Source organism: Astatotilapia calliptera, chromosome 7 (genome assembly GCF_964374335.1).
Source record: "Astatotilapia calliptera chromosome 7, fAstCal68.1, whole genome shotgun sequence".
Classification (NCBI taxonomy): domain Eukaryota; kingdom Metazoa; phylum Chordata; class Actinopteri; order Cichliformes; family Cichlidae; genus Astatotilapia; species Astatotilapia calliptera.
Window position 1 is genome coordinate 27,210,546 of NC_137428.1, and position 25,565 is coordinate 27,236,110.

The 25,565-nt window shown below is 38.8% G+C and overlaps 1 protein-coding gene across 1 annotated transcript in view; it reads right to left on the bottom strand.

Annotated features, from left to right (window-relative positions):
- The window catches only part of mmp17a (matrix metallopeptidase 17a), a 100,129-nt gene that overhangs the window by 8,651 nt on the left and 65,913 nt on the right, over window positions 1-25,565 (bottom strand). The window contains exons 4-9 of the mRNA XM_026174043.2: window positions 14,135-14,421; window positions 5,668-5,844; window positions 5,037-5,139; window positions 3,769-3,851; window positions 2,013-2,165; window positions 1,605-1,862 (exon numbers count right to left, since the gene is read on the bottom strand). Coding sequence (XP_026029828.2) covers window positions 1,605-1,862; window positions 2,013-2,165; window positions 3,769-3,851; window positions 5,037-5,139; window positions 5,668-5,844; window positions 14,135-14,421 — 1,061 coding nt within the window. The remainder of the gene's footprint in view (window positions 1-1,604; window positions 1,863-2,012; window positions 2,166-3,768; window positions 3,852-5,036; window positions 5,140-5,667; window positions 5,845-14,134; window positions 14,422-25,565) is intronic.

A 25,565-nucleotide genomic window follows, 5' to 3' on the forward strand; every position in this document is an offset into this window, starting at 1 on the left:
GCTTCTTGATTAAACCGGAGATCCTGTCATCCCTTCTTAGCCTTTTTTCAGATGGTTTGTTCCCAGCGTATCTGACCATGTCCACCGAGCTCACAGTGGCAGCACTGATTACTTGAATCTTGTGGATTCATAACAGCCAACACAACTCTACGCTGTGTTTGCAGTGTAAAGGTCAAGGCTGTTTTCGGCAAGCCGGGATGCCTGCCTCGCGAGCCGTTTCTGGTAGCCTGGTTCAGTGTCTGTAATCTAAAAAGTTTGTTGTCTGGAAACTTCAGCAAGTAACATCCAAAAGGTCCGTAGGCAAGGTAAATATATGGGTTTACATTACATTTACTATAACCCCAGCTCACCTTTTATGGGGCTCTGGCTTCTTGTTGTGGTGTATATGTAAGTCACATTTTCGTGTACAGTTTGTATGTGAATGTGAGATTTTGTGTAGATGAATGTGCGTGTCTGTTTACTTTAATCATTAAAAACAAAAGTCTGAACATGTGAGCATGGATTTATTTTTTGAAGGGCTGATCTGCTTTATAAAACATATCACTGTATGTATTTCTCCAAATCTCCCAAACTCCACGACTCCAGAACGATGCACAGAATAATGCAAATGTTCCCTGAGTTTCAGAGCCCCTCTGGAGCCTCTAAAAGCTCTTTAAGCCTCTCTTTTAAAAAACATCTGAAAAGTATTCACAGCACTTCACTTGTTCCACATTTTTCATGTTAAAGCAAAACGGATTTAATTTGTTTTTTCACCTCAAAATTCTGCACACAATACTCCATAGTGACAAAGTGAAAAAATGTTTGCTTGATATGTTAATAATAAAACTAAAAACCAAAGATTTAAAATAGAAAACAAAATGTATAGACAGATGTGTGCATTTCCAAATCTTCAGTCAAGTTGTCAAAACATCTGATCAGCAGAAACAAGGATGCACCTGAACTCAACTTTAAGTGTCATGGCAAAGAAATCGGTTAATACTTATATATATATATATATTTTATTTTTAATAAATGTGCATGAATCTGAATTTTATTAGACCTTATTAAATTAAAGATAAATGAATTCATGTTTTTATACTTAGCAAACTGGACTTCTCTGAAAACTCTAATTAATTTAATTTATATGGCACCAAATTACAATAACAGTCACCTCAAGGTGCCACAATAAAAATGACCTACAATATGAGGGGTAATCTGATTGTTGAGGAAACACAATCAGATTACATTAATAAGCAAGCTCTTGGCGACAGTGGGAAGGAAAAACTCCCTTTTAACAGGAAGAAACTTCAGGCTGAAGGCGGGGCGTCCATCTGCAGCGATGACTGGGGGATTTTCTATTCGAGAATACAAGTCAATAACTGTAATTTGACATCTTAATATAAAAAAGCTTTTTTTAAAGCTTTTTTATTAAACAATTTAGTCTTAAACCTTGTGCATACTGGTGGATTAACCACTACAGTAACAGTGAGATATATATGTATATATTTTGCTGTGTCATTCAGTGATTTGTTTTATTGAAGTACTGATTATACAGGCAGCAAGCCAACTTCTGTCAATTTGATGAAAAGTCATACAAATAAACATTGGTTTTTATGTCTACTCACCATCAGACCACCTCATGGCATCATCCAGGTGTGGAGGCAGCCCCTTCCATAGTGAGCTGTCTTTAGGGTAGCCCAGGTCCATACGTCGCAAGTGGTCATCGTAGCGCCAGTAGCGGTTGTCCTTAAAAAAGTAGGTTTTGTCGTTGTGCAGCCAAACAAAGACGGCGTCCACTCCTTCCAGTGGCAAGCCAAAGTCACTGATTGGACGAGGGTAACCCTCTTCTACATTATTGTCTTTAAAAACCCAGTATTTTAAACCTGAGTGATGAACATAGAGGTTAAAATCAAACCTTTTATATGATAGGATGTATCCACACAATTACAAACTAAACTAAATGAAACAAACAAGCAAAAAAACAACTTGTGAACATATAGACTGAGTAATCGAATAAAGTTACATATATTTACCTTTGAAAAACACGATTTTGTGGTCCCCTGGTCTCTCGTACACAGCATCCACACTGTCCAGATTAGGAGGAAGGCCCCTCCAGAAACGATGAATCTGAGCAGGACGGAGAGATACTAGGTGCTTCTCTCGAGTTAGCCGCCAAAAATACTTCCCTATGATGGACAGAAATAGCAAGTAAAGATCAATAAGAACTTCTTAACAATACTCTGCAGGATTTATTTAGAAGGAAAGCCACAGAGTGTGCTGTATCTTCAGTAGTCACATCACAAAAGCTAGCTACTCCTTCAATTTGGCTAATTAACAAACTCAGCACTTTTTACCTTCTGTTGATTCTTCTGGAACTACTTTGATAAACCAGTTAGCAGCACTGGAAATTGAAAAATTTGGCTTGAGTTTAGGAGGAAAACAATTTATTATCCAGTTGAGCGTAGCCAAAAAACATCATGTATGCTTATGAAAAATGAAAGAGAAAACAAAAATCAAAAATGCTGCTCCACTGATTTTTCAATATACCATACAGACTGGTTAATGCCCCAGAAACATCACTTTTTATGCTTAGTAGATTCAGTTCATCAACCAGTTTGGGCTTCATTTTCTTTGGACTGGAGAATTTGTGATAGTGTGTAAGCCTTTTATTCAACCTCATAGAAACACACATGACTTGGCTTCCTGTTGATTGCTGGCGCCACCGCTCGGCCCCACGCCCAGCCTCACTAACTTCACCATATGTTCTTAACTCATGTTTTTCGCCACATGTTCAATGTTGCACATTGAACTGCAACAACAATCAAAACCCAGTTCATCCAGGAAAACACTTTTTCTCCATATCTGACGTTGGACAATAAAGTACACTCTCCCTTTAGAAGAACGGCGAGGCATCCTTTGATCTTTAAGTGGAATCGCCGGTGGACCATTCACTAGCGGTTCAATTTAGATTCATGGAGTTCAGTTAATGGCTTCAGACACTCAGGCAATGGCAGGGGAATTACTGTAAGAAAATGCAAGCGAGCGAGCGAATCAGTTTGAGACTCTAAGAAAGGACTCTCCAATCAAGATGTGCGGCTGCAAAACTACAAACAGACACAGTTTGATCTTGAAGAGACACCAAAGTGAACCCAAAGAGCCCTAAAATGACAGACCTACAAAATACTCTCACAGAGAAAAATCAGGATGACAAAGAAACACAAAACAACCGCAAAGAAATGTAAAATAAATCCAGCAACAAAGCGACTCCTCGACTGTTGGAGTGCTCAAAATGAGAGCTTTGGGGCTTCAGACTTGCCTTCATCTAGTAGGCCATTTGTCATATACCATTTCCTTTGTTTATTTTTTATTTAATTTGTTTGGTCAGTATGCAAATATGCATTTCTTATGCAGAGGACTCAGTTAACTTGCAGAAGACTTCTGCACAAGACCCTCACACATGCAAACATAATGTCTTCTCGCAACTTCAACTTGATCTGAAAATATCTTCAAGGTTTTTGCTATGTACGAATTCTAAGAGGAAACCAGCAACAGCCCTTTGGGTACTGTTACAAACCAAGGAAAACTAAGAAAAGAGCATGTTTTAAAAGCTGCTCTGTGTCCATCTTTGATAAGTGTAACTTCAGATCTCCATATTTGGCCATTTTTAAGAATAATAACAAATTAGTTTTACTGTATTAAATTATTTAACCATTTGTTGGACTGGGAAGGTTGTATCCTGCAATCATAATTACACACACACTCTGACTTTCTCCTTTCAGATTTGAATACCTTTGAAAAAGAAGGCCTCCCCTCGTATTTGGGCCACGGCATCAAAGTGACTGGTGCATCTGTCTGGAGCATCCCGTGCCAGTCTGAGTGAAAAAATAAGAAGCAGAAAAAAGAAATGAAGACAAAAGATGGAAAAGGTTGTAGTAAAGAAGTTACTACAATTACAATCATATTCGCTACTATGCCGCATACCCACTAGACATAAAACATAAAGGAACCCAAAACGATCCAACCGAGTTGCAGCTGTTTGCATATAGAAAAATGTCACGATCGTACTCATCTAATGAGAGATGTTCTGAATGTGTGCACAAATGTGCATGTTATGTGCTTTAATTAAATGGGCTAAATATGAGGTGAAATGCTGTCACACTGAAACGGTGCGGTCTTTCAGAACATTTATCCCACAAGCTAATAAGTGATTTAAAGCACTGACGTGGTCAGCCTGCCAATTATCAAGGCAATAGCACTACAGACCTGCCACTGTGAGTGGGAGGGCGAGAGCTCTCCTGTTATCAACAAAGATCTCTATTCAGAGCTCTTTTAATGAAACTCTGCTGCCTATAGTGGTCAGCATTTGTGACCCTTGGCAAGCATGATATAGCTTTTCCACGCATCATGATAACATGGAGTGGGTGAAAAGTGAGTGATGAGGACAGTGAAAGGCCAATATTACTGATGGAAAATGGGCTTCTATTCTTCCTTGGTTTTAAAATGCTTTTAAATTGTGTGTATGCATGGAGGTCAGGAAGCAGCGGGTAGCAGGCGGCTTTCAATATAGCATGAAACATAAAATCTAGCTAAAAGGGCTAACAATTAAAACATTTATTCTTTATTATGGACTATAGCATTAGTTTAAATGGTTAAATAATGTGCAATTTATTATGCAATAAGAATAATATGCAATATAATGACCACATCTGGAACATGATATGTTGTGCTGTTGAAAGCACTAAATTGGCAGGGCTGTGAGAAACAGCTTTTGGAGGTAGCAAGCGGCTGTTTTTACTTAGTTTTGCTTTTCTGGGTGAATCTATTGGGGACGTTTATTACACTTTCCACTCCAACATCTTTAGTGCAGTGAACAGAAAGACCCAAGGGGGCTTGTAAAAAGAATAAACCACAATTTTGTGTTTGTGTGTGTGTTTGAGAAGGCCAGAAAAGCAGAAAGAGAGAAGATGAAAGGTTGAAGTGTATCATTTATGTGTTAGGCTACCAGAATCATTAAATTATTTGCACTGTGCTGAAAGCACACCAGGTGTCCTACTTACAGGAGTGTGGATCTGTTTTCGGGGAGGTCCAGTAGAACAGGAGGTTCAGCTGTCTGGGAGGGGTTTCCTGGTCGATTTGTATGGGAAACTGAGTCTCTGACACCTGAGAGGGATACGTGTGATTTCATTTGAAGAGGAAAAACAAAACGTGGCAAAAAATTACACTGTTTTATTCCTTCATGTAGGAAAAAAAAAGATTACTTATATTGTCACATAAAAATCATCAATTTCCAGAAAGAATTGAACATTTTGCACATTTTTAAAAATTGCTTGCTCAGTTGTTCATCATTTGTACGTGTTTCTTTTATTACAACCAAATATAGCAGTCTTGTCTTAGTGTCTGTCTATCTTTAATTTAGTTCAATTCATTCTCCTCCATTCTGTCCCGTCCTTTAACATTCTTTCCTGCACTTCATTCTCAGCTCATGATCATTAGTCTCCCCTCAGCTCACTGATACTCTGTATATCAGGGAATGGTGTGATAAGGTCATATGCCATAAAGAGGTCCAATTAACTCCAGCCACGTTTTCATTAATCAATAACAGTACTCTACACAACTTGTCAATCCTTTTCTGTTTCAGTCACACGCACACACACACACCGATATGCAGAGGGAATGGAAACCTCATACCGTAGAGCTGCCAGACTCTGACTTTGTCTTCATAGGGTAGATCATATTTCAGCGGGTCTCCCACGGGACCCTGGTAGTATGGTCTCATGATAGACTCTATGGCTGATGTGTGCACCAGGCCGATGGCATGACCGAACTCATGGACTGCAACTGCAAACAGATCCATCCCATGAGATTCTAAGGCAGACACAGAAAGAGGGGAACACTCATTAGCCTTACATGCATATCTGACTTTTTTTGGTCTCATACCTGCTCAAAGTGGACAAGACTGTGTGAGACTATTAAAAACCTGCATTAGTAATGATGCACATTAGAGGTCGGTACAGGAATAAAACATAAAGACGCACTTCTGGAAACTATTCTTAATTTATTTAAGAGAGAACTGACTTCAATCAAAGAAGTAGCTGCACACAAGTATTACTGCTGCTCTTCACCACGGTAGAAAGATTAAGCCACAAGCATGACAAGAAAAGTTACCTAAGAAACACCTTCTCGTTCCTTTCTTTAAACATTTCAAAACTAACCTGCGCTCTTTTTAGGGCAGTAAGAGAAAACAGCGGTGTTATCAATGTGAAACTGTGACATAGCAGAAAACTACTATATTCTTCTCTGCAGTTTAACCATAGCTTGCCTGTATCACCTCCAGCTTTGATTGAGATCACCTAGCTGCTTACAGATTTTTGTAAAACCCGTATAGCCACTGTTTGCGTGTTTATCCCTTTTATGAGTGAACTCTATAGGTTGCAAGTTAAGAAGCGTGACAGACAGCTCCTGTGGCTGTGAGTGCTGTTAGGAATGTGGTGCAGTGAGATAACTATGGTAATACTGCCTGAGCCCCTGGGCTGCCAATCAAATCCTAAGTGTGGAAAGACACCCAAAGAGGCTGCAGGCTATTAAAACACATTTCCCTGGATGTTGAGCTAAGAGGAAACGGCAACGCTTCCAAAAACTCCTTGTTTGGCTCTGCTAAGCAAGACAAAACCTGGTTTTTGAGATTTAGATTCGCAAAAATGTGAGTGCGGGCGAGTCGAGCCAAGCTAGCTTAGAGTTCCTCGGTGACTAGGATCAAATCAGCATTCTGTTAACCTTATGTTGGCCTCGACTTGGGAACGTCTTAGCGCTGTGCTCTGTCAAAAGACAAAGGACAATTGGAGAAGTGCACTTGTGCTTGCTGCACCTGGGATTTCCAGAAGCCAAATGCCAACTCTAATCTACATGAGCACAAGGTGGAGAGAGGGAGTGTGGATAAATGAAAGGATCGAGGGAGAAAACAGGGATTCAGAACAAAGTAGGCACCATGTCATCGCATTTACAACCCATCTGAGGTTGACAGACAAAAAAAATGCTCGTGCCTGCGGACAAAGAGAGATTTACGTGGATGAATAAGACTTATTGAGTTAGACTCCCATGCCTGGAAAAAAAAACAGACAAAAAAAGAAAAGAAAGTAAGCACAATAACATCACTGACAACAATTTGTGTAATTCCAGGTTATTATAAGATAAAATATTTAAAAAAAAAGTGCTACTACTTTAATGCACAGTAAATACAATGCAATAAGGTACAATACTCTCTTGGATATGACATGATGAGTCCAGAATGCTGCAAACATGGCCTGCAGCATTTGGTTAAAAGTTTAATAAGAATGGTGTAACATAAGGTAGACGGAAAGAAACAAGTACACAACTAGCCAAGGGCTATCCTTTTCATCTGGCGCCAATCCATGCGCTATTATGACCTTGCATTACCTTGTGCCAATCTGGAATCGGTTTATACAGTGCTTAACAAATTTATTAGATCACCACCCAGTGTAAGGTTTACGTCACAGCTGCCAACTACCAAAATCTTTCTTTATGTTTCTGTAATGGTGAATCCACCGGTATGCACCAGCTCTTTAATCAAAAAAAATTATTATTGTTGCTATCTATGTTTTTTTTTTCTAATTTACTGTAAGAAAAAAAATAGTTTCAGTGGTTGAATTTTCAGTAATCCAGTACTTTTAGTTTTAAGCAAGTGTTTTAGAGGTTTTCTTTAACAGGGTGGTCACTGTATATATTTTTGAATACAAATGTTTAAATTACACATTTGTGTTTAAACTTGGTTCATGTGGTAAATTAACGAAGGGTGATGATTCAGAAGCTCCTGAGGCCTTTTTTTCTATCAATGATTTTTATAACTGATTTCTCAAACTAAACAAATGATGAACTACATGTTTTTTCAAACTTGTAACACTCAGAAACAAAACGTCTGTCTGTAAAAGCAGTTTATTACAACCTGTAATTGCAACACCATAAAAACAGTCTGTTTAAGGAAACACAAGGCAGTGCCCACGGTTGCAAGAACTTGGGCTTTCTCACAAAAGACTATTGTTTGTTTCCTTATCCACACTCGAAATTACACCATTTAATGTAATAAGTCTATTAATATAAGCTTGACTATGAAGGCAACTCTGGCGATTTCCTAACCTAACAAAACTCCTTGCAAATCACCAAACACAGCTTAAAAATAATTATAAAGTATTCACTGGCGTGGTGCTGAGGGACGGGCAGTTAAAGATGGTTTAAGGTGAAGGACTTCCTAACATCAAGGCATTCCTATTGTAAATGTTGGAATCTATGCAGAAGTACTTGTGTATTGGATCGGAGTTTTTATACTTCATCCAAAGTCTTCTGGTAACATTCAACCCACATATTTTGCTTCTGCATCTTTCCCCGACGGACTTTCTATCTAGAACACTGGAAAGTATACTAAAGGCCTAATTTTCTGCAGTACTCCAGTGCAACCTCTCGTTGCTAAAACCCAAATAGAAAGCTGATCAAACTTGACATCAATAAATAAACTTTACTTTTTAGAACTCTGTGAAAAAGTGTCCAGAGAAGCAAACTCACATTTTTAAGTATTAATCAAAGTTTCGTGAACCCCGCTGAGCTTCCAAAGAAGGAAAACTAGACAGAAGTAAGATTCTTGTACTGTAATTTAAAAAGCATGCCCAACTTTTCATTTGGAAATCAAAATCTGTTCCGAGTGAGACGTGTGACAAAAATAAACATGTAATGGTGACACGGTTTCGAAATGACCTCAATTATATCTTTGGATTACTCCAATTTCGTGCTACTAGCCTCCAAAGATAATCAGTGTAATAATAATATTGCTCTCAATGTATCGGGTCAGGCTCTATTAATAAATGTAACTCTGCCTATCCCATAATCAGCATTTGGAGACAATACTTCTTCTGAGCTGCAAAGTGTATGCAAAGAGCTATTATATGATGTCAAAATTAACTGTGAGAAATGGAGATCTGCATCAGCTCCTTTGTGAATATTTAGTGAGCTAAATTAGGCAAGCTGGCAGCTGCGCAAAAATGATCCTTTATATTAAGCAGGCCGAAGAGCTGCTATACAAAACTGTTTAATCAATACATTTTCAGATTGTAACAAAACCCAGAAGCAGAAACATCTGGCTCGCAGACATGAGTGACTAAACACAGAGTAGAAGAACTGGAACAACATGCTGGTACCTTAAATATTCTTTTAAGGTAGTAAAATAATGACAGATTTTGAAATGAATTCCATCCATCCATCTATTTTCTTCTGCTTATCCAATTCAGGGTTGCATGTGGGCTGGAGCCTATTCCAGCTGTCTTAGTGCGAGATGATTGGTGGCAAAAAGGGATCACCCGCTACTCTTTGGACCAGGTTATACAGGTTATAGAGGTAATGCAAGTTAAGAGGGTTGCAGTGAAATTTCATATACGATACACTGAGAATTTTGAATTATATGTGGAAATATAAAAAGTAGGTAAACGTTCACAAAAAGTGATATGAGATTTAAAACTCAAATGGAGGTCAAGATTCTCAGAGGTGGTCTATTAAGAGGAAAATGTAGTGACTGGCCTTCTTAGTAAATGAGCTGTGGCCGATTACCACAATGTCAGGTTTGCCAGGATTGAGATGGTGGAAAGTTAAACAAATCCACTTTGTAAAAAAACCCAAATGCAAAAAAAAGAAGCCAAACAGTCATGAGAGAGAAGTAAAGCTTCTCACATAGCAGTGGAAAGAAAGTTAAGCAGATGGCCTGATATCACTTCAAATTAAAACTGAAAAGGTCCAATGATTGACCTTTAAAGGTATCCCACCTGGGAGAGAGATGAAGCAGAAGAAGGTATCGAATCATTATCATGAATACTAAAATGTCTGTCAGTGAAATATGATAAAACTGAGTGAAGTAGCAGAAATGCCAGGTCCAGTTAAACTTTCTCTAGGTTTAGAATCGCACGATCAGTGGTGTCAAAATCAGAAGTTAGAAATGTGCTAAAAGGGGGAGGGAAAGACTTAAATAATCATGTATGCACCCAGAGGAAACTGATTGATTAATTGATAAGCCAGCGAATGCAGAGGAAATAACAGGAAGGAGACCTATTTAACAAAGAAGTATTTAACAAATCTTGTTGAAATTGTGTCTTTGGGGAAAGATGATGGGTGCACTTAAGTAATTATATCTTTGATGCAACAAATGCAACAGAAAGAACAAGCACATTTGAAATTCAATAATTTCTAATCATCTTGGTCTAGAAGTGCTAAAGTGCTTCAAGGAATTTAAGTAGACAGTAAAAAAAAATAAAATAAAAGCAGCATTTACACAAACCTGAATTCTGAGCTAACTTCATTAAAACATTGTAAGCTGCAGCGAACGGGATTTTCTTTGGCACTGGTTGGCCATAAGACACTTTCCCCCCTTTATGGAGTACAGGCGAAGAAGAAGAGGCAGCTGCCTGATTACCAAATGAAAGAGTCTGATGTGATTTTTTTTGATGTACATTTCACCCTTCATCACAGGCAGTGAAACACTAGCCTTGAAGGCTGGAACATCTAACAAGGTAAGATGATTCACTGCCAGCATCTTTTCTCTCCTGCTCACAGTAAGAATCTGTGTTTTTAACACTAGTGCGGTCTTCCATCAGGCCGTCACCACCGCTGAGCAATTCGTAGCTGGAAGCACGAGTCTTTGCACAGAGAATTTTATTTGCTTAAATTACCTCTTCTAAGTCAGCGTTTGTCTGTGTAAGACAATTGTGTGGCTTGAAGAGATCAATAGAGGTCATGAAGACAAGAGCGCTCCTCTGATCCCTCTTTTCTTTAGCAACCTGCTCTCATTAATCACGACCACATTGACCCAGACGATGCTCTGAACTCCTGGAGCATCACGTCATCATGCCGTGACACTGATGCAGGCTGTTGGGAGATGTAATTGAAGCAAATTGAGTTGCGGTAACATATGTTTCCTAGTTTTAGGGCAAAAGCAAACAAAGAAATTGAACTATCACCCTGCCTGCAGACTTGGACTACGTGTCTTTATCGATTGGGTTTTTGTCTAAATTAAGTATTCAATATACTTTTATTTGACAAGGAAATTGCATTATATAACAATCACAATGGATTGTTTCAAGGAGCTATCGCACTAATACCACATCTTCAGGTGTTTCTTTTTTCAAAAGAAAGGTTTAGTATTTTGGGAAATACGATTCTGTGAGCATTATCATTTCATCTAAGGCAAGAAGGCAAATAATACTCGCAAAATGTCAGACATTAGAGTTTAAAAATAAACCACATTCAAAATGCATATACGTGTTATTGACTGTGCATGCATAAATTAGATTTAGATTCTTTTTTTTTTTTAGCCATTTTTAGTTCAAATTTAGCTATGCTTCTTATTTTGCAAGCACATCCTGCAGTTGACTAATAAATATAAATAGTTTACAAAAAGTAAAAGTAGAAGGTATTGCCTTTCCTTATGAAATAGAGTGGAATAGAAACCTCTCAGTAGAAGTTAAAGACTATAAAAATGCACTTCCACGCAAAAGAGCATGCCCACAACCCTAGAAATCTCATCTCTGCTTCATTGCGTCGCAATTACTCTTTCATCGATTGTCATTGGTGCAGCTGTTAGCTGACATCACAAATTATAGTGGTGCTTTGTGGTCTGGTGGAGACATTTATTTCAGCTTCTGATCGGCACAAATCAAAAGGAAACATTTTGCTGTCGGCTAAAATACTTTAATCACCCTAAATATGGTGCTATTTCCCTCTGGTCTTTTAAATTTAAAGACTCAATTCTTGTAAAAAAAAAAAAAAAAAGAAGCCCCATGGCATAGTAAAATTAGATCAATAAATGTCAACAGTGAACAATAAACAGCTTGTGCTAATTGCTGAAAAAAAAACTGATTTCCTCGGTTTGGGTAGGACGTTGGAGTGGATTCTTTGTTTGTGGCGGTTGGAAGAGATGAAAGAAGGTCTTTTATGCTTCCTAACAAGCTTGTGAAAACAGTCAATGCTGCTGTAGTCACCACACTGAAGCCACAGCATGTTATATTCTTAGTTCGAACAGATAAAATATTGATAATACAATCTGGAACATGAATAAAAGGTAGGAGGCGCAGCTTGGTTCCAAAGTACAAGTACAAAGTACAGCAATCTTGTTTTGAATACAAAAACCTTGGTGAGTATGGAAGTTCAAAACTGTTCTCAAGCACTTTTCATTTTGTTAAAGTTTTGTTGACGCAGACCGTTTCAGGCTCTTTATTTCATAGTACTCTGGAAGTGTCTCACAGAAACAGATCATCCTTCAGTTTTTTATGTTCTTTTCATTCAGGCACACTCTTTAAGTAATACAACTCACCGGCCATGTTGTTGGCTTCAAGTGCTCATCAGCGTTTTATTGCAAATATCTAATCAGCCAGTCACATGGTCGAAACTCAGTGCATTTAGTCGTGTAGACATGGTCAAAAGGTTTAAATTAAGTTTCAGAATAGGGTTGAAAGGTGATATAAGAGAGTTTGAATGTAGCACGGTTGTGCTTGTAGGGTTTACAGAGAATGGTTTGAAAAAGGAGAAAATATCCAGTGAGCACCGTTCCTGTGGGTGAAAATGCCTTGTTGATGCCAGTTGTCAGAGTAGAGTGGTCAGTCTGCTTCGTGCTGTTGGGAAAGCAACAGAAACTAAAATAACTACTCCTTATGACCAAGGTATGCAGAAGAGCATCATGTTAAACCAGGGGTGCCCAATCCCGGTCCTCGAGAGCTACCGTCCTGCAGCTTTTAGATGCATCCCTACTCCAACACAGCTGAATCAAATGGTTTGGTTACCTCTTCAGCATGCCATCATGTTTGGCAAAGGCCTGATAACAAGCCATTCATTTGATTCAGCTGTGTTGGAGTAGGGATGCATCTAAAAGCTGCAGGATAGTAGCTCTCGAGGACTGGGATTGGGCAGCCCTGTGTTAAACACTGAAGCAGGTTGGGTACAGCAGCAGAAGGCCGCACTGGGTGCAACAGCTTGCACGGGCTCACCAAAATGGGACAACAGAAAATCTGCTGTTATCTCTGGGTGGTAGGTTCAGAATTTGGCTTAAACAACATAAAGGCTGATCATGCCTATCCCATATCTCTGAAACTGGTCATGCAACATGTAGCACCTGTATAAAAAAGGCCAAAGCAGACTGTGCTTCCTCAGGAGGCTGAGGTCTTTCAACATCTGCGGGAAGCTCCTGAGGATGTTTTACCAGTCGGTGGTTGCTGGAGTACTGTTCTATGCTGGGGGAGCAGCACGGCAAAGAAGGACTCATCCAGGCTGGAAAAACTAATCAGGAAGGCTGGCTCTATGGTCGGCATGAAGCTGGACACTCTGGTGACAGCGGCAGAGAAAAGGACACTAAAGAAACTGCTGGACATTATGGACAATGCTGGGCATCCTCTGCACACGGTCGTGAATAATCAGAGGAGCCTATTCAGTAATAGGTTGCTTCTCCCAAAGTCAAGAACCAACAGACTTAAAAACTCCTTTGTCCCACACGCCATCAAGCTGTTTAACTCCTTGTTGGAGGAGTGAGGGAGGGGAAACAGGGGGACAAAGGAGGGCGGGAACAACTGAGCTTTAGTGCTTTTTTTCACTGTGCAGTATTCGTAATATTCTTTCTTATATTCGACTGTGCAATAATCACTGTGCAATAGACTCACTCAAATGTGCAATCCACTGGTATTCCTATTTATCCCTATTATATATTCTGTATTTATATTATGTGGTATATTTATGCTTATATCCTTTCTCTCATTCCCCTTTATTGTATCTGTAACATGCAACTTCTGCTGTGCTACTGGAAACAGAATTTCCCGGAGGAACCCACCCGAGGGATTAATAACGTTTCATCTAATCTAACCTAATCTAATTAAGACTGCAGTGTGCCCATCTTCTGATGGCTACTTCCAGTAGGATAAGCCACCGTGTTACAAAGCTCAAATCATCTCAAACTGATTTCTTGAGCATGATACTGAGTTCACTGTAATTAAATGGACCCCATAGTCACCAGATCTCAATCCAAAAGAACACCTTGGGATGTGATGGAAAGAGCCAACAAACGCAGCCAACAAATCTGCAGCATCTGTGAAAGATGTAGCTAATAAAGTGTGTTCCTTACCTGGTGACCTGAAGGTCCAGGCCTCGTCATCATCAAAGTGTGTATCCCCAGCAGTAAACCTCTCTCCAGGGAAAAAGGCATGTGCCACTGTGCCACCCGGCCCATCAAAGGGGTATCCATCGTTGTGGTCAGCCTTAGTGAAGTCGATTTGAATATCTGCATCACTGCCAGCTACTTCATGAAAGTTAAGGGGCGCAATATCGCTCCAGACCTTCAGGGCGTAGTACATGAGGGCTCGAACAGTGTCCCTGCCCAGTAAAGCCGAATCCTTAGGAAAGGTCCTGACTCTGTGAGAGAAAACAGAGATCACATATATGCTGAGAAAGAATGTGAAATAGATGGATCGATCTATCCACAGTATAGATCGAGTTCTTCATTTCAAATGCCACCAAACCTTTCAAGACTTTTTTTTTAGATTTCTTTTCTTTCCTCTTTTTCTTTTCTTTTCTTTTTTTTTTTTTTTACACATCATGAAGACGTTTTACAGAAATATCGTTTATATCTGTCAAATACTGAAAAGTAATATAGTTTTTATGAACTCTGTTAATCAGACTAATCAGAATCTCCTTTTTGATCTTTCATGATTTACAGCAACATTTCATTACTTTTTCACTGTGGAGTCGCTGCTCTTTATAGTACTGTATAAGAAGTGCTGCATTAGAAATACTCAGTTTCTCTGCCAAGATAGGCGACTCTTTTCATCTGACTTCTGGTACAGCTTTAGTGTTATTGATTAGAACATTTTTCTGGGAAAGTGAACTCTCTTCTTTGAAAGAAGAACATTTTATTCTTGTTTTTATGAAAGTATAGTACACTAAATCTAACTCGTGTGAGTGCCAAATGAAGCACTCTGCACTCCTTTTTTCCATCTTAAATTTAAGTTAATCCATATTTCATTTATTTATATACTTCAAAGGATATCGCACATTAATTTACATCAATAAAGTGAATGTATCAAATTCTGATGAAAGGATTTGGTCCTTGGCCTTTCCTGCTTCACAGAATAACAGCAGTGAAATCTCACTACATTTATTCCAGTATAGTGTTTTTTTAGCTATATTTTGGCTGCTTTCTCAGCTGATACCAACAAACATAAAGAAGCATCATGTATTAACGTAACAGTTTTTTTTCTTTTTTTATTACAAGGAGATGAAAAGATATGAGATGCTTCAACATTTTGAAAGAATAAACAGCCTCATGTGTGGGGTCTATATACAGGTAAGGTATAAAGTTTCATGTTACGGTTGTGCTTAACAATTCTACGAATGGAAAAAAAGATAAATGAACAACAAAGTTATTTTTTTTTGCTGCAGTGATTTTCAAACTTGTTTTTTTTAATGCCAGCCTTCCTCTTTTTCATTGTACTTTTGTTTTTCTGAGTTTTTTGCTAATATTCCCAGCAAAACAAAGTCATTCATGAGGCTCCATTAATATTTCTGGCAGTGCTTTTCCATTGGGTTAAACATTATTAACTCAAACATTAATGAGAATTTAGGGGCGAGTGCTTTTGCACTGGTTTAAATGAGCATATTTCTAACATAAAGTAGGCAAAATTATCCCCATCTATATTTCTCTATAGCAAGCAAACTATAAGCTAGTATTCAGTGCTTAACATGAATGCCGGATGGATGTACCGTTTCTACACACTATGGTGTGAAAGGTCTGTAGCTACCTTTACTCTTAGGAAAACAACTATGCCCTGTGACCCAGCAAGTACACTTTCAAAATGAATCAATATAGGAAACATATCCAACAAAGTTTGAAACTGTGACCTCATGAGAGCTTATTTTCACCCATCTTTAAAGCATTTGCTCTCCTCAGGACCTGCTAAGTGTTTTCTGATAACTTGAGTCACAAAACCTTTCAAGCTACATTCAGTCCTTTCATCCCCACATGAGCTGGAGAAGCAGCTGTTCAGACGATTCAGATCATAGCTCACGGTCACTGGACCTTTACAGTCAGGCAACCTCCTGAACACCTGCCAGAGGAGATCACAGCAATCAGAGCAGCGAGGTCTCTCTAATCCTTTAAATCACTTCTCAAGACACATGTGCAGGTTCTGTTTCAGTTTTGTTTTCATTTATCACCGCCTATCTTTTATCCAGTCTTTATTGGGACTGGTATTTTTTGTTTTGTACTATGATGGACAAGACAGTTTTAGTTCAATAAAACTATTTTGTAGCTGGCAACTCTACTGTTGAGTTTACACTCTGCTCTGATAGTGTTGTGTTTGGCCAAGGCTGTTTTCAGCAGCTGTTTTCAGCAAAGAAAGCTCTAAAAACCCACTACATAAACAGTAGCACTGAGATATTACAAACAGAGACTTCTTCTCAATAGCTGGTAGAGGACAAAACAGAGCTAAAAGTTGAGTATGTGGCTAGGAAGTGTAATAAACATGCCTCCTAATTAAGCACAATTTCAACCAAAAAATGGTAGCTGTATAAGTAACAAATGATTTCCTCATGAGGTTCTCAATCTTACAGTCATGACAGCTGCAGTATACACAGTACAAATCCACTACAGTCCTCTATAATTAGTTCTTTAACTTCTGGGAGCAGCGTGAAAAATAGCAGTCGTGCTGGTTAAGAGATGCACATGGAGACTAATCTGAAGGGGACAGCTGCCAAATTTAAGTAAAGTAAGGGAAGGGACAGTTAGGCTAAGGTATGGTAAGTTTTTTTGCATTTTAAAGTAAGCTTTCAGTACCCTGAGGTCTAAGTCATCACTGATGATGACCTCACTCCTAGCCCCCAAAACCTAACCCTATGTTTTCGAGACAAGGAAAAACTGACCTTTATGGGAAACAAAATTGATGCCTCTGCAAACCTCAAAACTATGTTTGAACATTTTGATTTCTAAAACAGTTTTAAATGCATAAATTGCAAATAAACAACACACAGTTTTGGCCCTGCGACAGGCTGGTGAATTGTCCAGGGTGTACTAAACCTCTCGCCCTGTGGTGGCTGGGATCAGCTGGCTGGCTGGATGGGAACGACCTGGCCAATCAGATAGCAGAAATTGCTCTTTGGCCTGTTGCCATAACGCTCTGCTAATTGTGACTGATTGACAGTTTCAATAATAAACCCAGTTTAATTGTATTCAAGTTTTTTATTGTACTATTGTGGATTAGTAGCACCATTTCTAACCCACAATACAGTCTAACATCATCAAGTTCAAAACTGATAGAAAATGAACTAAAAGATAAATAAATGAAAGCATTTGTGCTGTTACGCATGTTAATTTAGATGTATTTAAATTTTAGCTTAAACAAATCAAAGGTTTTGACTTTTTCCCCCATGTTGCATCACATGCTGTGATTGGGTCATCAATGACGAAGATTCGTGGTTTAAGCATGCTTTTTTGTTGGTCCCAAGTATGCATAGCGTAACACGCTGGTTTACGAACCTTCGTCTACCTTGTTGTAGCGATTCACAGCGACCAGCCGCGGAGAAGAAAGAAGTTATAAAATAGCTGAAATGAATACGAGTGATAAAAAACAATGAAAAGTGCCCAATGCAGGCAAGTCTGCGCTTCTCAAGCTGTTTAAAAAAAAATCTCAGTGAACCTTTCAACATCAGTATTTGACCTTGGTCTGCACACAGGCACGTTTGCGTAGGCTGCATACAGTACCCATCCGCACAGCATCTGCGTAGGCAAATACCTACGCAGATGGACACAACTGCAGTACTATAAAATAGGCTTTAAGTCTCAGAGGGTTAATAGCACTGAATCTCTTTAATGATTTTTCTTTATACCCTTGTATAAACTAGACGGGCGCTCTGAAAGTGCATCCTCAGTCAACACCAATGTCTTGTCATTTAAAAAAAAAGTGATCCTGATTCATTTTCTCCCTGTTTCACATTCCCACCACGTTTCACGATATCCGGTTTTGTAGTGTTTTTGTGTGATCCTGATACTACACGCACAAAACATATGAAAACCTATATTCACCTTGGTTTGTAACTTGGCAGGGGAAAAAATATCCAGTGGAGTAATAATGAATATGGAGCATGTTTATCCCTTAAGTCTAAAACAGAAACTATCACCTATAACATCACACCTCTCTGATGAAATCCCTTCGAGGACTTGACAGCTAACATTAATAGTTTCAGCCCATATCAAGAGATATTTACTCCTGATCCTCACTGCAGCGAACACTTGAGCTGCCTGTTCTGCTGTTATCACAATGCCTTTAACACATCCAGTGATGCGAATGGGTTCATTAATTAGCAAATATGTCTATATCAACATGTTGTCGCAAAACACATGGTCGGCATTAACAATGTTTAAAGCAATAAGGAAATAGCAGCTTGAAAATGGGATTTTCCTTATTAATATGCAAATGTATGCAGCAAAGTCACCTCAAAATCTAATCGGATCATCTATTCTGTGGGGAAACTTGCAGTGTACAGTAGTGCAGAATTTTTCTTGCCTTGATTTATTTGGGAAAATGTGGCTGTGCAGTCCATTTGTTCATGCTGCCTGAGCATCTGAGCCTCACTGCTAACCACAGTTAGCCAAGGTCACTGCAAATGGCTCAGCCTCCACAGACAATTCACCTGCTTATTAGACCTAATTCAAACAGACGAGGGTGGGTGATTGTGTATGTCTGCGCGTTTGGGTGGATGTTTGTGAGAATGAAAGATGGGGAAGCGCGACGGTGTGTAAGTGTCCAAATATCCAAATGTGTGCGTAGCATCGAGCTGTAAGTGAGTGAGTGTGTATGGGTCTGTGTATATGTGCTAATTGCAGGTAAGTCCACCAAGGTCAGAGCATTCCTGCCCAGCATCTCAGATGAACTGAGGAGTCTCTGGGTGATGCTTGTGTTTACATACAGTATGGTGCAAAGGGGCATAAAAATGAGGCGGTTGTCATTTCTCTGTAGTCCATCTTGTCTGAGTAAACACCTTCATGATGTTTATTAAACACCTTGGCCTCAATAAATCCATGTCAGTGTAGGGGCTTTATGATACAGTTACAACACACCCAAGCTTAACTTTACTTTTTGGAAAATTTACCTCAAAGAGATTCACAGATTTTCCACCCAGGTAAAGTCATATCGGGTTAATGTATCACTCACTTCATTTAAATCAGAAGTGATTGGGTAGTTTGCTCAGTAGCTGTGTAAACTGACTGAGTATGTTTAGATTAACATTTGAGGGTAACTATTTTCCTTTCACAGTAGTATGCAAAATTCTTGAGCCACCCCTCATTTCTTTATATTTTGCCATGGAAATGGGAAATATATGCAATGGTTTATTGACACATTTGCAGTATAGGTCTTGTAATTTTTTTTAAAGTAGTCTTCAAGAATACTTCTCCAGGCCTTCTTTGTTCTCTGCCAGGATGATCCTACACTGCTTCAGTTGTTCTGTTGTGGGGAGCTGGGGAGGCCAGTCTTTGACTGATAGAGCTCCATGATGTGTTTTTCTATCCAGGTATGCTTTTCCTGCAATGACAGTGTGTTTGGGATCAATACCAATCAGATGCTTTCCAAATGGTACTGGATGGTGAATCAAAATCAGATGATACTTTTCTGTGTTCATAATTCCATCAATTTTGACAAAATCCCCAACACCACAGGTTGAAATACAACCCTAAACACTGACAGCGCATCAGTCTTTTTATTTTATTTATTTATTCTTTTTACAAATATCTGCAGACCTTGCTCCTGACCTCCTCTGTACATGCTGACAATGATGAAAAAAAAAATCAAACTGGGATTTCTCTGTTGCCACTGATTTTCAGTCCAAGTCCTCTGTAATTTAGCATACCCAAGTGTTTTCTCCATGTTTCCCTTTCTTAAGAATGGCTTCTTGAGAGACACCAATCTGCTGTAGATGGATGAAATGTTACACCAGATGCATCTCTCAGTTCCTGTGTCAGGTCTTTGCTGGATTTTGTCCTGTTTCTTAAGGATATGACTTTCAGCTACTGTTCATCTGCTACGAATTCTTTTGTCCTCCAGTTGTCTCAATATTTTTTACAGACACACTGCACACCGTGCTGAAATATGCAGACTAACATATCTTTGGGAATCACCTTGCTGGTGAAAAAATACTATTTTATGCCTGTTAAACCATCTTTGACACTTTTCATAGATTCAACTAAAAAACAAAAGGATCAACTCGTGTGTTTTTGAAACTGATAGTGACAGTACCGTAGACAAAGAGCCTGGGCATTATAGGGACCTTAGAAATGTGTAATGTATACACTTTTTAAAAGTATTTAATATATCTTCATACAAATTAAACACACATGCATGTCTCCAACACCAGATAAGCTGGGATAAAAACTCTTCATTCGCCCTCCTTTTTCCCCTTTTTTTAATTGCAGGGAGGATATTAAATTATAGAATCACACTTTGAGTCTGGCTGTTATTTGTAGCTGTGCGGTCTACAGACTTTTTTTGGCATCATATCTGCTGCCACATGGCCCCAAACACCACCTGAAAGCTATGCCAACACTCATTACTAATTCTGCCGCAGCTGCTCATTAAACCACACTTCAATTCTCACATCCACCTGTAAAGAGATCAGTCTCCCTTAGGGAGGACTTATTATCATCACTTTCCAATCCCTGCAGTGCTAAGATTAATGGCACCATCTGAGAAAAGAAAAGGTCGTAGCCTGGGTGCAATATATAGTGTTATCTATATTCACATATAACCACGATCCATTCCGCCCGAGTTGTTCAATGTGTAATGTGTTCAAAGCATCAGGTTGGGATTTTAAGGGCAGTAATGGAATCACACGTATCACTGAAGGATTTTTCAGGTCAGCATTGAAAAAATAAGCTTGTGGATGATCAAGATAACGGCCGTGTGATCGTGCCGTAAATGTCTGTTTTCTTGAAATCGTCAGACCGTGACTCACGAGCAGTTACAGAGTGATAAGCGCATGAGCCAGCAGTTTGTAAAAACAAAACAACAACAAAAAGTGCAGATGTAAGAGTTTTTGGCAGCAGCGTATAACAGTAGTCATCAGAGGCTTAGCGGCTGAAGGGCTGTTTAGCAGCAACAGAGCTCCTGAGTGTGCATCATCGACTCACAAATAAATACCTGAGAACGGAGTGTACTGTCAGACGTTTACACATCAATCAAACAGAACAGGTTTAGAAAGAACTGCTAACATCAAAGTGCACACTGAGCAGGCAGTGCTGGACAGGCTGTGGATCTTTTGCTGCGGAGCTTAAGTGGCGGGCAGAGGATAGTTGAAGGGAAAACAAAGAGAGGGGAGCGAATGATGGAGAAACGAGTGTAAGCAAGCGAAGAAATCATATATGCAAGTAGCCGAGCTTATCTTCAGGCATTCAGTCATTAGATTTATAGATGTGATCATGTTTAAATCATAAAAGCACACAGAATATTACTGCTTAAAAAACAGCTTTTCAAACACCAATCCGGCACTCAAGTATTCTCACTCGAGATTTATTTCCCCATCTATATATATATATATATATATATATATATATATATATATATATATATATATATATATATACATATATATATATATATATATAAAGCTCAGTTTGTAACACTTTATAGTATGGCCCGCACAAAGGGTGTAATTTCCCTGTAATTAAAAGTAATTTCAATGGATTAGATATAAAATTATAATAATAATTATTTTCATCTACAAATATGTAAATTTGGTAGCTATAATAATAGGAAACAAATAAAAAAGACACACTTTAAGTACTTTTAAGTAGCACATAACTTCATGTATTTTACAGGCAATAAAAAATAATTAAATTGTAAGTAAATTTAAGTAGTTTTTTAAGTACTGTGCAGTTTCTTGGTAATATTGGGGAAAAACAAACAATATTTCCGCATCTTAAGTACACTGCATTTTTCTGGGTCTGGGTTGTATTATGGATTGGATTAATCAGACGTTTTTATAGCTATTATCCTATAACTATTATCATCCATATCTATACCTAGCCCAAAAGTATAGCATATTTACCATGTGATTTATGAAAACACTGACTGATTTTCTGCAAAATCATTATGAAATTGTACAAATTGTTTCCTGTGAAATAAACTTAGTTGTTAGCCCCTTACTCTAGCTTACCTACCTGTAAGTATTTGTAAGTAAATTTAATTTCATTGTAATTTCAAAGACAATTTAATTACACCCTGAGTGTAATTCCCCTGTAGTGTTACACTTTTCCCCTGTAAATCAGTAACAAGACTGTTAAGTTCTGCATTAGTGGTAAACGCATTTAGTTGGGCTAATTTAAACCTGCCTAGTAAGACACAAGCAGCTCAAAAGTAGTTTAAGGAGGAAAAACAGCAAATAACTGACAGGTCTTTGCTTGGAGTCAAGCTTGGAGTTTAATATTTTATTTTTGTGCGTTATTATATTCCTTGTATGCTCTGTTCTATATATTGTTCTTCATATTCTAAGCTTATTTTCTATTTTCTTTGGTTGAGTTTCCTTATTGTTTTTTCCCCGAGGTTTTTTTCCCGCCCTTCCTTGTCAAGTTTGCGTTCCTGTGTCCCCTGTTTAGTTACTTCCTGCTTCAGTCTTTTACCAGATAATCTTCTGTGCATTGTGTTTGGATTTTCTTCTCCTTGTCTCATTCATTGACTCTCTTCACCTGTGTCTTCTTTTCGTAATTGCCTCATGCTAATTAACTAATTAACTAACTAATTACCTAATTATCCCTGCTATTAGTATTTGATTTGGGTTACTGCTGCTTGTTGGATCGTCCCAATTTCACTTAAATAAAGGGTTAATTTGGCTTCAGGTCTGCACCCTGGGTCCAAAGCATTCACCAACCATGACAGATATATTATACATACATTAACATCTTTAATTGGCTCCATGTGTATTGCAGTGAGATGAACTTCTCATAATTTAAGATAATGGACATAATGACAAGAAAATGGAAAAGTTACTCATTGCAGAGTAATGTGATCACCCTCCTGGATGCCATGTAAATAAAATGGTTGAGGGGATTTAAGATGTTTTCCCATTTTCAAGCTTTACATCTCATCTAGCAAACGGAAAACTTCATTCTTTGAAAAATGGCTGTGAAATAGCATTTCTTCAAAGTCTTTAGCGAATCTAAGTCATAAATATGTAATGAGGAAGGAAATTAGTTTTGCCATTACAAACTCCATTATGCAATATTGTCCCAGAGTAATACTGGACTGAGAAAAAAGGAAGTTCAATTACAATATATTGCCTTTTTCTATTGAGATTCTGCTTTAACAGTGTTTTAGAGTTTTTAATTGTCTAAGATCCCATCGAGGAACAAGTGACTGGGACAGTGACTCTTTGCTTCATTTATTGGCGATGAACCTAAATGTTCTCGAGTCAACAAAACGGTGACCTTGGTGCTAAACAGAGATGGCAAAAAATACCAGACTGTTTGAATTTGTGATTTTCCAAGTCGGATAATTATACGAAGCATAATATCACGGCAAAAAAGAAAAAGTTGGCACACAAATCAATACAGAAGCAAGCAGTGATCCGTGCATTTTTTACATTAAGCTAAATACCTGGATGAAAAATGTCAGTGGTAACTCCAATGCCTGAGGCAGTTGTTCTATATAGAATATTATATCAATTTACTGTGTAGCTTTATTGATAAACCATGCAATATGGAAGCCTCTTTAGATGTGAATGAATCTGAAATCAACAAATAATCCACAGGCATTTATAATAAAACCTGAATAATTGCCCCATCTGTTTCTCGGCAGAAGCCAGAGGCTGTTTCTTTTCTTTTTTCTTTTCCTCTTCTTTTTAAAAGACACCAAGTCTGTACATCTCAATTTTCAGTACATCTTGGCTGCGTTATGGTGCTACACAAATGTGAGAGCTGCGAGTAGAAAGGTGGCTTCACTGGACTGAAAAAGAAGCTGCCTTATTTCACAGAGCCAACTAGGGCCAGGCTGGAGGCAGCATAAAGCAGGTGATTGACAGCAGAAGGTTTGCAGCAGCAGGATGGAGAGAAGCAGAGTAAAAAGAGAGACTGAGTGATATGAAAAAAAGCAAAAATGTTCCAGTCATAAAACAGCAGGACCTCACAGCTATGTGCATGCCGGTCCCCAGAAGCAGATGTTGACTCCATGGTTTCAATGCGGTGTGCTGCTGGATTGCGGCCAACTGCTTTTTCCAGGTCATCTGAGACCTTATGCGGACCACCCCCACCCCACTTGTCCCCCTAAACCACCCACCCATGTGCAGTTACATCCTCACCCACCCCACCCCTGAAAAAAAGGCTGTATCTCTGACCGAAAGCCCCAAGTGAACTGAGGATTATTTCAACAAGGAGATGCCACAGGGACAAAGTCACCAGGTAATTTGTTATCAAAAAGCTGTAACCTTTCTGCCTCCGGTGACAAGTGATTCATCCACCTGAACTCATCCGTCTTGCAGTCTGAGCAGCTGCTTTTGCTGCCACAAACCTGCTGAAGAAGCTTACTTTCCTCAGCTGATTCTGGCTGGATAAACCTGACCTGTAATCCCTGGGAATAAAGTCTGGATGATTTTCCAACATCAACTTGAGTTAGTAATCTGTTATTAATGTAGCAAAGTGGAAAGCTCCTGGCACAATTTTCTTCCACGGAAATTACACTTTTCACTTTTTGGAAATGTAACACTACGTCACATTTGGCTCTCACACCTTTTAAAATGTGGGCTGGCTACGCAGTACTACTTCACTGGTGGAATCGAAATTAATGACTCACTAAATTTATCATAGTTCGTGTTCTAATCAAACAAACAAACAAAAAATTCCTTCCTAAACACAAATATCAGCCTTGCTGTGGGCGTAGTCGAAAGGCCGATGGATCGACTGGTCTACATCTAGGGCCACACTACCACACGGTGAAAATAAAGCTTTCTTCATAAAGTTTAGATAAAAGCTAATCTTTGAAAAAAAAAATATTATATTGACGAGCTATCCACCCACCCATGACCCTGAACTGGATACACAGCTAAGAAAAAGGCTGGATGACATTGGTTATAATCAAATACTTCACTGTGCAGCTCACAATTACCCAGACATCTTCATCTTGCTAACTCCGTTTTACACACTGCTTTACTTTCTGTTCTGCTATTAAGTATCACGGCTCACCCACAGTCCCTTTTGCGCGCTCAGCCCTCCCACCAGTGGAAAATTCCTGCTTATCGACCTGTTTCTTCAATCCTCAAGTGCCCCGATGTCCTGCTTTCCAACCACCTCTTGCTTCATTTTGCTTTCCTTCTGTCCTACCTTAGATCTATTACCCTGCCTGTTTCATCATCCTTCTGCAGGATGCTGTGGCCCATCTGTCCTGCATGCCACACTCTCCCTAAAGCAAAACTTATAACTACTGTATGCTAAGTGACATAAAAACACTTGGCCAACCAATAGTTGTTTACCCAACAGATCATACACAAAGAAACCTTTGTGTAAACCCTTGATTAACATTCAC